We start from the raw sequence: 12,876 nt of genomic DNA, 5'->3' as shown, positions 1-12,876 counted from the left end.
ATGTGGCATGTGTGCCGAATAAAACCTCTTCCTGGATAAGTACAGGTTTTGAAAAATCTGACATCCTACCAGAGGCCTTGGAAAGGCTTCCAGTTTACAGTCAGAGAATTGAGTGTGTAACTGCAACTGACACTGAGGTTAAGGTTAGCCCACCAGCTATGAATATATATGACCGTATCTGGAGACTACGGAGACTCATTATAATTTTAAGTAGGCCAGACTGACCAAACCCAGCAGGAATGTTGAATAGAAATCTTGTTTTAAGTTCTCATCTCAGTACAGAACTGGACCCTTTTTACGGGTCCCCTTAAAAGCTCCGCACCACTCTCACTGTTACCAGCGGTGTTGTTTTAATGCAGGTAGCCACAGCAGCATTAAGACAAAAGCACTGACTGGAAGGCATGGGTCAAACATAAAAGCCTGTTGCGTGACCGTGACTTTTTTTCTGGATTGTGTGCGTTCGTGTCTTCGGCATGTCTGCGCGAGTATGAATTTGTTTGATTACGCTCACATAGAATAGATTAGCCCTGCAGTAGCTGTCGAGCTGATGGGAGATCTCCTCTTCCCCTCCGCTGGCTGAGTCTTGGCCTCAAGATGATCAGGCTGCAACTCTGTGGCACAGTTCACATTTCTGCATCGCTACCCCGCTGCACACACACTCTCCCTGCTCTGCATACACAGATATTATACACACATAGTTGCTCGCTGTCACTCTCATTCTTTTTTTTTTACCTCTTTCTCATGCTCACTTGCGCACAGTTACGCACACATACGTGCACTTTTTCCCCGTGCACACTAATTCACTCAAAGGCTCACTCTTCACACACTCATATAACACAAGCCTCCCCCCTCCTCCTCCTCCTACTCCTCCTCCTCCTCTCCCTGCCTGCCACTTTGCCTTTGGGCAGCGTGAGCCGGAATGGTCTGAAGGAGTTAGCGCCATGCACATGAAGTGCTCTCTTCACCCGGACATGCATGTGAGCAGGGAGGATTGTTGAGGGCTGAGAGACTCGCTCAGAGCTCACAGAGTCCACCTCAGGAGCGGACGGGTCAGGCCAGCCTTCTGTCTCTCAGCTCACACCCGCGTCAGATTTGGGCTCATTTATTTCTAGCCCTTCTGTTCGTCTCTTTGGCAAGTTCCTTTTTTTCTGACCGGCTACTCCGTCCCTGTCGGCTAGTGGACACCGTAAAGCTTGCTTTTCGCCTAAAGGGGGCATTTTTTTTGTTTATGCTGTGGGAGAGGTGAAAGGGTGAAATGCTGGTGTTGCTGGTTTGCCTTATGGATGAAATGGAGAGGAGCGGGACCCAGAATCCTTGAGGACAATCTAGCTACCCCACCCAGAGACACTCACACACTCCCAGCCTTTGGCTCCTACTCATGTTCTGTGGATTGAAGCACCATATGCTAAGACTTCACTCCTGACTGTTGGTCACAAGTCTTTCCATGGATGCTTTTCCCTGATGGTTTGGAAAAAATTCTGGTTCCAGACAAGAGAACACAGGATACGAGGATCGGCTGCACCACTCTGGGCGGTATATCTCGAGTGTCGGATTGTAACTACAGAACAGAATCGAGTTATCTTTGACTCGGGAAATCTTTGTCGCTTTGCATTGATCGCAACAAATTCAAATTCAGGATGCTGTGCAGCAGTGCTCTGAAGGGCATGGCTTCTTTTTGGTGAAACCAGGAGGTACGTTACATGTTCTGTTTGATGTTTGCAGCTGTGGTTTGTCGGTTTAGTGAAAACCACGCAGAGTGGTTTGACTCGGATGCCAAGCTCTGTGGATTTCAGATGATCGCTAGTGACACATGTGCAAACATAAACACACATCACACAGATTGTTACGCACATGCAGATGCTAGCTCGAAACTTCATTTCCCACGAAGAGATTGTTTGTTTTGATCTTTGTCATCATTTCATGTGACTGTCTTAACAAAAACTATGTCAATAATGGGGTGTCTTTACTTCTCTAATCTCTATTAATAAAGAGCATGTTATGATTTGTTGAGTCATCCAGTTATTAATAGCCTGTTGTTGCCTGCTGCTGAGATTTGGATAATGCTTCTCAGGTCATATTGAGCCAGACTGGAGCATTAGAGGAGTAAGTGGCCTGGGGCCAGCGGGGTGCTAATCTGCTGCTTTCAACCGCTGCCTCAAAGTCACACGGGGCCAGCAAGGCAGATTGCATAACTAGACCTTTGTTTAGGAAGCATAGCCGCTTGTGCTTGCTAGCTCTGGCCGCAGCACTGCCTCTCCATACCGTGGTGTAGCAGAGAGAGGCAGGGTGTCAGCACTGGGAGCGGGCCCGTCAGCTGTGATTGGATGTATAGTATTTATACGCTGGGTTTAGTCAGGCATGGTTTGCAACATTTCTGCTACAGGCGATGGTTGTGTTATCTGTTTAATGGACTGGATGGAGACTTGTCAGAACTGTCACTTCAGCTTATCCCACACCATGTCTCTGTTTTCTCACTCTCATGGGCTTTTAGTGTATACGCAACTGACTGTATGTATATATGCATGTATAACCTCCATATAACCTTCATGCTTCACAGCAGACATTGCACAGCCGAGCAGGTGCAAATATGCTACCAACTGATCTGACAAACCAAGCAGTTCTTTCTGCATGTTAAATTAATCCCAGCGTGTTGGAAAGCACACTTTGCTGAATTTGTTTTACAGTGAGCCCATTTTCTCATGAACAACAGGTATGAGACAGCATCACCTGCACCTTGTCACTAATTTCTAGTAATTCAACTCAAGGGCAGCCATTGTGTTCAAATGGAATAGGAGCAGTAGAGGGTAACAATAGGAGAGGCTTGCCTGTAGGAATCCTGACGCCCTCCTTTATACTTACAAGTGAAACGGGTCAAAGGCAACAATACCTCAGAGGAGACTATGGAAAGAAAAACAGTGGAGACCACTGTGCTTTTTTTTTTTTTTTTTTTTTTTACAAGCCCATGTGCTGTTTGACCTTGTAATGTAGCTTCTTTTTTTCCCAGTTAAAGGACCATCCTGGCACAAAAAATTCTGTTTTAGGTGTATCTTTTAGTTTTATGAATAACATCTTACTTGTTTCATTTTATTTGTATTTGCCTTCACATATACACATATCCCATACTGTGCTGAATCTTTTTTTGTTTTCCTCTTTATTTCTGCAAGAATTTATGTTTATGTTGTTTTAGGACAGAGTCAAACAAACCGTATGTTCAGTGGTTTACAGTTATGGATCGATGTGTTTTTTCATACTATAGCAGTGACCTCAAACGCTTCCTGTCTTTTTTTCTGTCCGCAGTGTGGCTGTCACCCGTTCCCAGGACGTTCCCTCCTTTGGCCCGCCGATCCCCAAGGGCGTGACCTTCCCCAAGTCCACTGTCTTCAGGGACTTCCTGTTGGGCAAAGTCATCAACGCTGAGAACGCAGCCCACAAGTCAGATAAGTTTGGCGCCATGGCCACACGCACACGGCAGGAGTATCTGCGGGACTTGGCGGAGCGTCATGTGACCAGCACTCCAGTAGAACCCACCGGGAAGTTTCCCTTCATTTCATTGGCGCATAAACGACGGGAGAAGGTGCGTCCATACAGCGGGGCGGAGCTTCGGAGCCTGGGGGCCGTGACCTGGCAGGTTCACGCCGAAGATCAGGTCGCTGGCGCTGAACGCGAATGCCTGTTGGCCATTTCAAATGACTTCATCATCCTGTTGGATCAGGAGGCCAAGGCGGTCGTGTTTAACTGCGCCACGCGCGATGTGATTGGTTGGTCAACGGGGAGCCCCGTCTCCATGAAGATCTACTACGAGCGTGGTGAGAGTGTATCACTGCGCTCCATCAATAACAACACAGAAGACTTTGGAGAGGTTGTCAAAAGACTGGAGGTCAGTGGGGCACCACGACTGTCTACAACAGTACATCTCATTAGCACACGCCATCTGCTGTAGCTATCAGAGGTTACACTGAGCCAAACACCCCATCTCTGACAAACAGCTCGTAATGAATGCTGCAGTGCGTGCACATGTGACTCTCTGAATGCATTATCTGGAAAACTTATCCAATATAGATAACACTGACTGAAACAGCAGAGTAAACACACATGTCTAAATCAAAGGTCAAGGCCTTTTGGAATATCCCCAGTGATCAAGTATGTAGCTAAAAGGTGCTTAGTGAAGTTTTTCAGTATTGTTACCAGTGACTGCCAGGCCATAATATTCCATCTGTCCACTTCCATGACAACAGAAAAAAATAAGATCTATGTATTGTTGATGTTATTATAGCAGCATAAGGGTAAAGCCTCAAATTACACAGTCACTAAAAAGCCACAGCTGTTGTGTTGACTCTATCATTATAAGTCATGCTAAGCATAATACATGGTAATTTGTGACATGATATCATTACTGAGGGTTTCAGTGTGGTGTATATGTGGCGGTAAGGCAGTGCCTTTTGTTTGGCCATTTGATCCTTCTTGTGACTTTGCAGTTCTGGTTGGTGGTAAACAGTGAAGAAGTAAAGATTTACTGTTGCCTGCTACCAGTTCTGGCACGTGGCCTTCGCTGTAAAGCAGGCATGTGTTTTTCTTCCGTGGCTTTTGTTGTGGGCATCATGACGTGTTTCAGTTCTGTGGCTAATTGGAGCTCTGTTCTTCTGGGATTTGCTCCGGGTGCTCAACTAACTACTATTTACTTTTCAATTAACTTCCCAGAGGTGGAGGAAGAGCTAGACAGGGTGTCTGTTATCACGGAAGCTTACCGAAAAAAAAGTGCTTAGTATTCATAGAATGTGATTGAAATATGTGCCTCCGCCTGGCTGGGATTAGATCTTGTGTCAGATGCATTTTAAAAGATATATACTGTATTAGTTTACCTGTTTTTTTTTTAATCTCAAGGAATTGTTTGTTTTATTGATTATGCAATTTTTCCTCACTCTACCTGTTCTGTAGCTGTTGACCAAGGGCAGTCTTACCACGGAGATGACCCTGCGCCGTAACGCCCTTGGCCAGCTGGGCTTCCATGTCAACTTTGAGGGCATTGTTGCTGAGGTGGAGCCCTATGGTTACGCCTGGCAGGCCGGGCTCAGGCAGGGCAGCCGATTGGTGGAGATTTGCAAGGTGGCTGTGGCCTCTCTGTCTCACGAGCAGATGATCGACCTGCTCAGAACCTCTGTTACTGTCAAGGTGGTCATCATTCCCCCTCACGAGGACTCCACACCACGCAGGTAGAGTGGATATAGATGATCAACAGCTGTAAGGGAAACTTCATGCTCTTTGCTTTTTATTGTGGCTTTTTTTACATTCTGAGTGTGAACGCTTCATGTGCCAACAGAGGCTGCTCAGAAATCTACCACATGCCGCTAGTGGATTACAAGAACCACAAGGAGGGCATGCCCTACGAGTTAAAGTTCCCCTTCCGCCCCACCAACAACAATACCAAGTGGCCACGCACCTCATCCAGCCCTCAAACACGCCCTGCTGGCACAGGGGGAACGCTGATCAAGGCCCCGCCTCCAGACTTCAGTGACCGCAACTCTTCTGCTATTCCCCGAAGTGTGTCCAGCGACGGGCGGCCCCTCAATCCCAAAAGGTCACAAAATAGACATAATGCTGCTATGAAACCTGCAGACACACTCAACACGCCGCTGTCAGGCTGCAGTATACGGTCTGTCTTTCATGACGTACTTTTGTATCGCAGATATTCACCAGGGAACGACAACTACGCCCTCGCCTGCTCCATTGTGATGGGCCGCACGCTGCACAACACAAGCTCCCCTTCCAGCCTCTCCTATACAGACACCATGAGCTCCGGCCACTGGAGGCAGAAGTCCATGCCTGATGGGTAAGTTCTGCCCCTCACTATGAGTTACATAGGCTAAATTGGCCCGCTGCACTACCTGGATACATAGGTGATCCTCCTCATCCCCCCTCTAGGTTTAATAACAACAACTGCCAGTCCCCTGTGTCATCTGCGCGGCAGGTGGCTGGTGAGGGGCTAAATGGGATCAAAGCCGGTGTGGGATCGGGTGTGGGATGGTCCCGAACTGGGGAGGGGGAATCGGCTAAAACCAACGCAGGTAAGAGGAACTCCAAACTCTGTTCTTGTGGTCAAAGCATTGAGTAAAACATGACAAATACTGTGCCGCTGTGCTTCCTGCAGACACTGTGGTTTCCAAGGCGGTGATGCCTCGACTCCAGCCGTCAGAGCAGAGCAGCCACATGTCTCCCAACAAAAGCACGAAGGTGAGTCGGGATGTTGCGAATCATTTTCCTCACTCCTATTTGATGGCAAGTTACGATCGTGCTTTTGTGGAATATGCTCTGTGAAAACTTGGTGACGGTGCTAATGTGAGTCCTCATCTCTGAATAGCCGGATGCTCCGTATTCATCCAGCCAGTCAAGCAGCAACACGCTCTCGAGCAACGCCTCCAGCTCCGCCCACAGCGATGAGAAGTGGTACGAAGTGGGCTCGCGGTCGGGAGTGCGAAGTGATCTTGAGCTCAACGGCTATCTTCAGGGCACCTCCACCGACAGTGGCATCGACGCTGCCTCCTTCACTGCCACGCAAAGCAGCACGGCTTCCTCCACTGGCGCCTTCGGGGCTAAAGACAAAATCCCATGGCAGGATGACCCAGCAGGCAGCCAGAGGGCCACAGACACTCCACCTCCACCTCCAGACTCTCTTGTGGCCACTGGAGGCAGTGAGATCCCAGCAAAGAGCCCGTCAGCCTTTCCTTTAGTTCCTGATAGCGGCTCCTACAGCCTGAGTGATGGCGCCTCCCACTCCAGGTGTGCTGCTGTTCTGTTATAGTCAGCTGTAGGCAGCTGAGGAATTTATGCCCCGGCATCAGTGTTTCATTAAACAGACAGTGATTCATTGTAGTCCAGATATATCCTGTACCATCCCAGATGGAAAAGTCCAAAGCTCTGCGGTTTGGCATTAACAAAGGAGAGAGGAAGAATGAAATAACTGTGTGTGCGCGTGTGTGTGTGGGGGGAAGGGGTGGAGGTTTCCATTTGTATGTATCTCCATCTCCGGGTGCCCATGATAGAAAAGAAGTGCTTGAAGTTGCTAGAAATGCAGACTGTGAGCTCAGCACTGTTTCCCCTCTTCTAAATCCCTCTTCCTTTGAATCAACTGAAGCTTTCCTCCCTCTCTTCTTCACTCAACCAGAAATAACTCAGCTCCACCAGACCTGTACATTGGCAGCTTTGTTTTATAGCATGTGCACGCGCCTGTGCGCTTGCACACAGACACGAAACTTGCTGTTTGAAAATTCGAGCTTTTATGTCAAACTACGGAGGAATGTTATTTGAAGAAATGGAGAGCAAGGACACTGTGTCCTATTTTTTAATCTATAAATTCATCAGTTGATCCCGTCTGCAGAGACAGAAGGATATGTAGTGATGGAACAGGTTAACTAATGTGTTTATGCTCAGTTTATTTATGCAAACAGTCTCAATGCAACTGCTAAAATATGTTGACACTTTGAACTAGAAGGAAAGTGGCCATCTGGGGGAATTCATTTTCAGTCAAATTACACATAGTGATGCATCATCAGTCATGTTAATTGAACAAAGAACAAAATGCAATTAAAACAACAAAATGAATAGTACTGTACTGCCACTTTTTCAGGCACTTAATCTGCTCTTTCTGCTTGTATATTTTATTATTACATAAATAGCCTTCTTTAAACCATACGCATGTCTCACCTCCCTCCTCCTTCCTCCAGCACACTCAGTTCTGGCCACTCAGGGAGTCCGATGGGCCAGGGCTGCAGCTCCACGTCACCGCAGGACGAGGCCGGTGCTGCAGCCACCTCACCCACGTCCCAGAACTGCCAGTCCCCAGGGGGCAAGAGTTTCTACCCGCGTCAAGGAGCCACCTCCAAGTATCTGATTGGCTGGAGGAAACCAGGGGGAACCGTCAACTCTGTGGACTTTGGCAGCACTCGCAAGTAAGATGGGGAACAGTTTTTATTAAACATCTGTGAATGTTTAGGACTGTGTCTCCTGCAGCGCTGCATGTTGTGAAAATGATCATCCAGTATAGAAATGTGTCCTGCTGTCAGTGGTGTTGATGTTTCAGAGACTAGAGAGAGGAATGAATATTTGTCATATTTTGGCCTGCTGCCTGCTCGCCTAATGTCAGGGTTTATGCTAATCTGGCCAACACTGCCACCATGTGGTGCTGCTGGGTTTGCTTCCTGATTTTATATATATGTAATGTGTGTTACTTGGATTAAGTGAAACCTCGTTTTTACTCCAGACGACACCAGAGTGACGGTCTGCTGGGTGGTCAGCCGCAGCTCAGGGCTAATCTCCGGGGCTCCCAGTCGCCCCAACGGCACACAGCCAAGTCCAGCCTGGAAGAAGACTTGAAGAAGCTCATCACACTTGACAGCCCTCCGCCCACTACGAGTGAAGAGAAGGTACTGAGGAAGACGTCAGCCTGAATGTCTTTACTAATGCTAGTAACACCCGTAACAGTGCATTGATTCCTGAGCAGGTGCACCCCATTAGGATTTGATTAAAAAAATAAATCCACACATGAGTGTTAAGGGGATTACAAATTGGTGTGATGCTGATCTTTACTATATTTACAATAAGATGAGTCACTGGTAACACAGACGTTGAAATACTAGCTAGAAATAATGGATAAACAGTTTTAAGATAGTCAGCTAAAATTAATGAATAAATACTTTAAACTGTGTTAAAACTAATGGATAAACAGTTGATATAGGTAGATAAAATATTGTAAGATTATCCAGTTTTATATAGTTGATAGTGTAAAGCAGGCATGTGTTCATGATCCATTGATAAGAAGCTATTTGGAACATGACAATAGAGTCGATTGAGGTCAACCAGGGCTGTGTGGTCAGTCTTAGAAAAAAGTTTGCTGCCACTGACATACCATAATAATATTCTTGTTTAGTTAGCGTTTGTTTGAAAGTGATTCTTCCAGTTAAATGCCATGTGCAGTGTTTCCCCCTTTGTCTTACCTGAGTCCCGTCTGCTTCCCTCCGTATCTGAAGCCATTGTTTCCGGGTCCGCCGCCCACTCGTCGCTCCCTCCAGAGAACCCTGTCAGATGAGAGCATTTATGGAGGTCAGAGGGAGCCATCGTCCAGCGGACAGCGTGACACGCCCACCGACCTTCTGTTCAGCTGCTCCACCATGCCACGCTCACCCACCACTCGCCATGGACCAAACCGGCGAGCGTCACATAAATCTCTGGGTGAATCTTCAGTATTTATAACTAATCACAGAGGAGGTGGGAGTGTGATACATATGGTTTTGTGGACCTTTTGTCTGCAGTTATAACAAAAGTAGTAAAGGAGGATCATTTGAGTTGCAATACACAGTAAATCTCCAGATAATAAGGTTTGTAATCTTCATCTGTAATAGATGCTTGAAATATATATTACCTTCAATTAAATTTTTATGGTTGCAAAATGTCTGTATTTTTCTGTCATGGGAGAACAGATACACAAACTGTGCAGTGTTTTACTTTGCTGTTCCCCTTCCCAGGAGACCTGTCAGCCCCAGAGAGCTCAGAGCTGGAGCAGGAGAGGAACAGGCAGCAGCTGCAGGACCCCGTGCTCATGCCCCTGCCTGACACTGGGGCAGATGGCCCACTGGACTGGGCCCACCTGGTAGACGCTGCCAAGGCCTTTGAGGGTAGGCACACATCGTTCTTTAATTTCCTCCTTGAAATCATTGGAAGTGAAGGTTAATTGCTTGTATACTTTTCAGTTAAAAGGTGTGGCAAAAAGACCCAACTGCCATCTTTATTGTCACCAGAAGGGGGCACTGTTAGCCTGTATTTGTTCTCTCTCCAGGTCTAATGAGACGTCTTTTAATTGTTTCTTATTCAGAGCAGAGGCTGGTCTTCCTAGCAGCCCAAGAGGAGAGCTCCATGGCCGAGAGCGCAGCAGCCACCAGCCCCCAGCAGGCTGAGCCTCAGGCAGCTCCGCTGAGACAGCCATCGCCTGGGTAAGAGGCCTCGGGTCATGGCCTGGGACCAGTGCTTGCTGTAATTCAGTGTCCAGCACTGTGCCAGGGAAGACCCTGCAGACTCCAGTTTAATTAAACATGACTGCAGCTGATACCACAAAGTCATCCTCCCCTCTGGTTGAGTAACATCCTCAACTACAGTGTTTCAGTGAAGTAAAAACATTAGGGCTTGAAAAAGGAAACTTCTGACTGAGCTTTAACCATTGCTTCACTCTAAAGTTTCAGTGTTTGTTCCAGCTAATGTCCTGGTTTTCCTTTTTATTTAAAGAGAGACTCCGGCCTGCCTGATGGGGAAGGTCAGCCAGCTGGAGTCAATGGTGAAGCTGCTGCAGGAGGACTTGAAGAAGGTGAGTAACGGCAGAGCTTCTCAGATGGATGCAGTGCAGGCTCAGACGAGGGAGAAGCTCTGAACATTGAACGCAACGTAAAATTGAATTACACGAAACCTATATAACAAACACACAGCTTTAGATTGACAGTATGTGATAAATCAACCTTTTAAATTGTCTTAATGTTAAGATCTAAGATCAGACTGCTCACAAAGTCGTTGTCGCCACCAGGAGAAGGATGCCAAGGCGTCACTGCAGGCTCAGATCCAGAGCCTGAGAGAGGACAACCAGCGTCTCCTGGAGGAGTCCTACAGCGCCTCAGCCAAGCTCAAGAAGTTCACAGAGTGGGTCTTTAACACCATCGACATGAACTGACGCACGCAGCCGCTGACTGCTCTACTTTAGGAGTTTGACCACTACTCAAACTGACCTGAAACTTGGTTGTTCAGTTTTGCACATACATCGGAAAAACTAACCCCCAACATGAACTGCTTCTCTTGGGCTTTTACAAACCAGTGCCAACCTGGACTCAGATGTCACCCTCCCTCAGCCTCGTGGATCTGTGGTACAAACACCATGAAAAACTGCATCATTTTTGGCAAAGAACAGGAGAATGGAAGAGAGAGAGCAGTGGTGCGACTGTCAGTTTTGATCAGCATGCTCTCCCTTCCTTTAAAATCACAAATATGCTTTGTTTCCAGTTGAATGGATTGTTGGTATCCCTGCATGTCGGAGACAGCAAGATGTTGAAACTAACCTAAAGGGATTGGAAGTTACTGTCCCCTTTTAGCTCCCGAGCTAACCTAATTACGAGTGAGCAGATTTCCAATTAAAAAGCTCCAACACGATTTAAAGCGTGTTCATATTATGCAGGAGCTGATGAAAACAGTCCCGTATTCCTCTGACAGAGGTCGACTCTCTCTAAGAATTAAGCGACGTGTGTTTAGTTAGTTGCTTGTTTACTTATTCTTCCGTTTTTCCAAATCATTCAGCGATAACAACACTGATTATTTTCCATTACTAACCAAAAGAAAAGAAGCTATACGAGACGATGGGAGATGTAATCCCCCACAGGACATGATGCTTTTCCAGTAGCAGCAGACACAGACAGAGAGACTCTTTGCGTAGCACATAACTGTAAACACTGTAAGGTCAAGTGCCTGTCTGTACTGCCTATGTAATAAGATTGTGCAAGTTACTCAAGGGGTTAAAAGCAAGTAAAACTTGTATAGGACTACTGGTCACAGCTGATTAAAAGAATCTATATTGTAAAAAAAAAAAAACACATAACAATATGGGTGCCGTAAAGATAGAGATTGACAGTTCAGTGTCATTTATTCAGATTATTGTAAATATATGATGTGAACATTTATTTTCTCACCTCTGCCCTGAATATGATATGTATGCAAAGAGTATTTATGACAAAGATGATGGCCAAGAAAAGAAAAAAACAGCCGTATGCAGTTAGAGATCTGCATGTACTTATTGTGATCAGTCTCCTATATGAGAGAATATATTATATCCTTTAAATCAGGACGACGCTAACTTTTGATCCAAAATACTAATTCTTATCATGTGTTTTTGAAAGACGTCACCGTTTCTCCTGCTGCAGTGGATTGACTGACAGTGCCACCTAGTGTTGACAACATGTAAAATGCTACATGGAACTGACCCCCTCCTCCATCCATAGCATGCTCAAAGGCCTCAATCAGATCCTCGATTCTCTCGATAGATTCAATCGGTACTTTTCCACATATGATTACATGGTAAGATAATGTAGATCCTGAAATTTCAGCTGCAGAGTTTTCTGCAGAGTGTAAATCTGCTCGTAAGCCCGGCCTAAATTTAAAGTCCGTATTTAAGCCTCGTAAATGTTTCCTTTTGTACTCGATACTGTGCAACTGTATATAAAGAGAATTTGATATTCATCAGAATTTGCACCTTCATTCTTTTTTTCTAAGATTATTTTTGATGTATTTCTGCTTTGTCGGCTAGGATATAGTGGAGAGTGACAGGACCGATGAGAAAGATAAACAGGGGATAAGGAGGGACAAAGACCGGGTCCCAGGCCCCTAGCACAGCAGACCGCCCCTGCACCTTCATTCTTAACATGTGTGACAGCATGTGATTCTGTTTCCATTGAGCTGTGATGTGTAAAAATGTTTATATCTATTAAAGATATTTTGTTGAATTACACTCGGTCTCACAGAGTGGTCTTTGGACACACCGTGAATACTTCCTGTGTGTGTTTTAACAAGACAAACGCAGGAAAAGTAATGCAACTGCAGGGGCCCTCTGAGGTGGCTTTAAGAGTAAATGGATACCTGTCAGCGGCCTGGCAGGAGATGGCCGCCTGCTGCTCTATTGCGATTAACGGAGAACTGCTGTTTTTCCACTTAGGCATGATTACACAAGGCAGCCGCCCAGACAGACACGAGCCTAGACCAGACAGATTGATTGATGAGGATAACCTGCGAGACGCCAGGGTGAAGACGTGGACGATTACGGATCCAAGATGTGGCTGGAGCGTGTTGTCTGGCATAGTT

At 46.3% G+C, this 12,876-nt stretch overlaps 1 protein-coding gene across 1 annotated transcript in view; it reads left to right on the top strand.

The window, feature by feature from the left end:
• LOC121618215 (signal-induced proliferation-associated 1-like protein 1) overlaps positions 1–11,998 on the top strand; it is a 34,315-nt gene extending 22,317 nt beyond the window's left edge. The window contains exons 8-21 of the mRNA XM_041953575.1: positions 3,298–3,877; positions 4,936–5,210; positions 5,318–5,575; positions 5,684–5,827; positions 5,920–6,062; positions 6,146–6,228; positions 6,356–6,774; positions 7,719–7,943; positions 8,255–8,417; positions 9,021–9,222; positions 9,516–9,665; positions 9,863–9,980; positions 10,270–10,348; positions 10,562–11,998. Of these exons, the coding sequence (XP_041809509.1) occupies positions 3,298–3,877; positions 4,936–5,210; positions 5,318–5,575; positions 5,684–5,827; positions 5,920–6,062; positions 6,146–6,228; positions 6,356–6,774; positions 7,719–7,943; positions 8,255–8,417; positions 9,021–9,222; positions 9,516–9,665; positions 9,863–9,980; positions 10,270–10,348; positions 10,562–10,705 (2,983 nt within the window). The 3' untranslated portion in view covers positions 10,706–11,998. The remainder of the gene's footprint in view (positions 1–3,297; positions 3,878–4,935; positions 5,211–5,317; positions 5,576–5,683; positions 5,828–5,919; positions 6,063–6,145; positions 6,229–6,355; positions 6,775–7,718; positions 7,944–8,254; positions 8,418–9,020; positions 9,223–9,515; positions 9,666–9,862; positions 9,981–10,269; positions 10,349–10,561) is intronic.
• Positions 11,999–12,876: the final 878 nt, after the last annotated feature.

Source organism: Chelmon rostratus, chromosome 15, assembly GCF_017976325.1.
Source record: "Chelmon rostratus isolate fCheRos1 chromosome 15, fCheRos1.pri, whole genome shotgun sequence".
NCBI classification, from domain to species: Eukaryota; Metazoa; Chordata; class Actinopteri; order Chaetodontiformes; family Chaetodontidae; genus Chelmon; species Chelmon rostratus.
The sequence above is the reverse complement of the archived record's forward strand: the minus strand, read 5'-3'. Positions and strand labels throughout refer to the sequence as shown.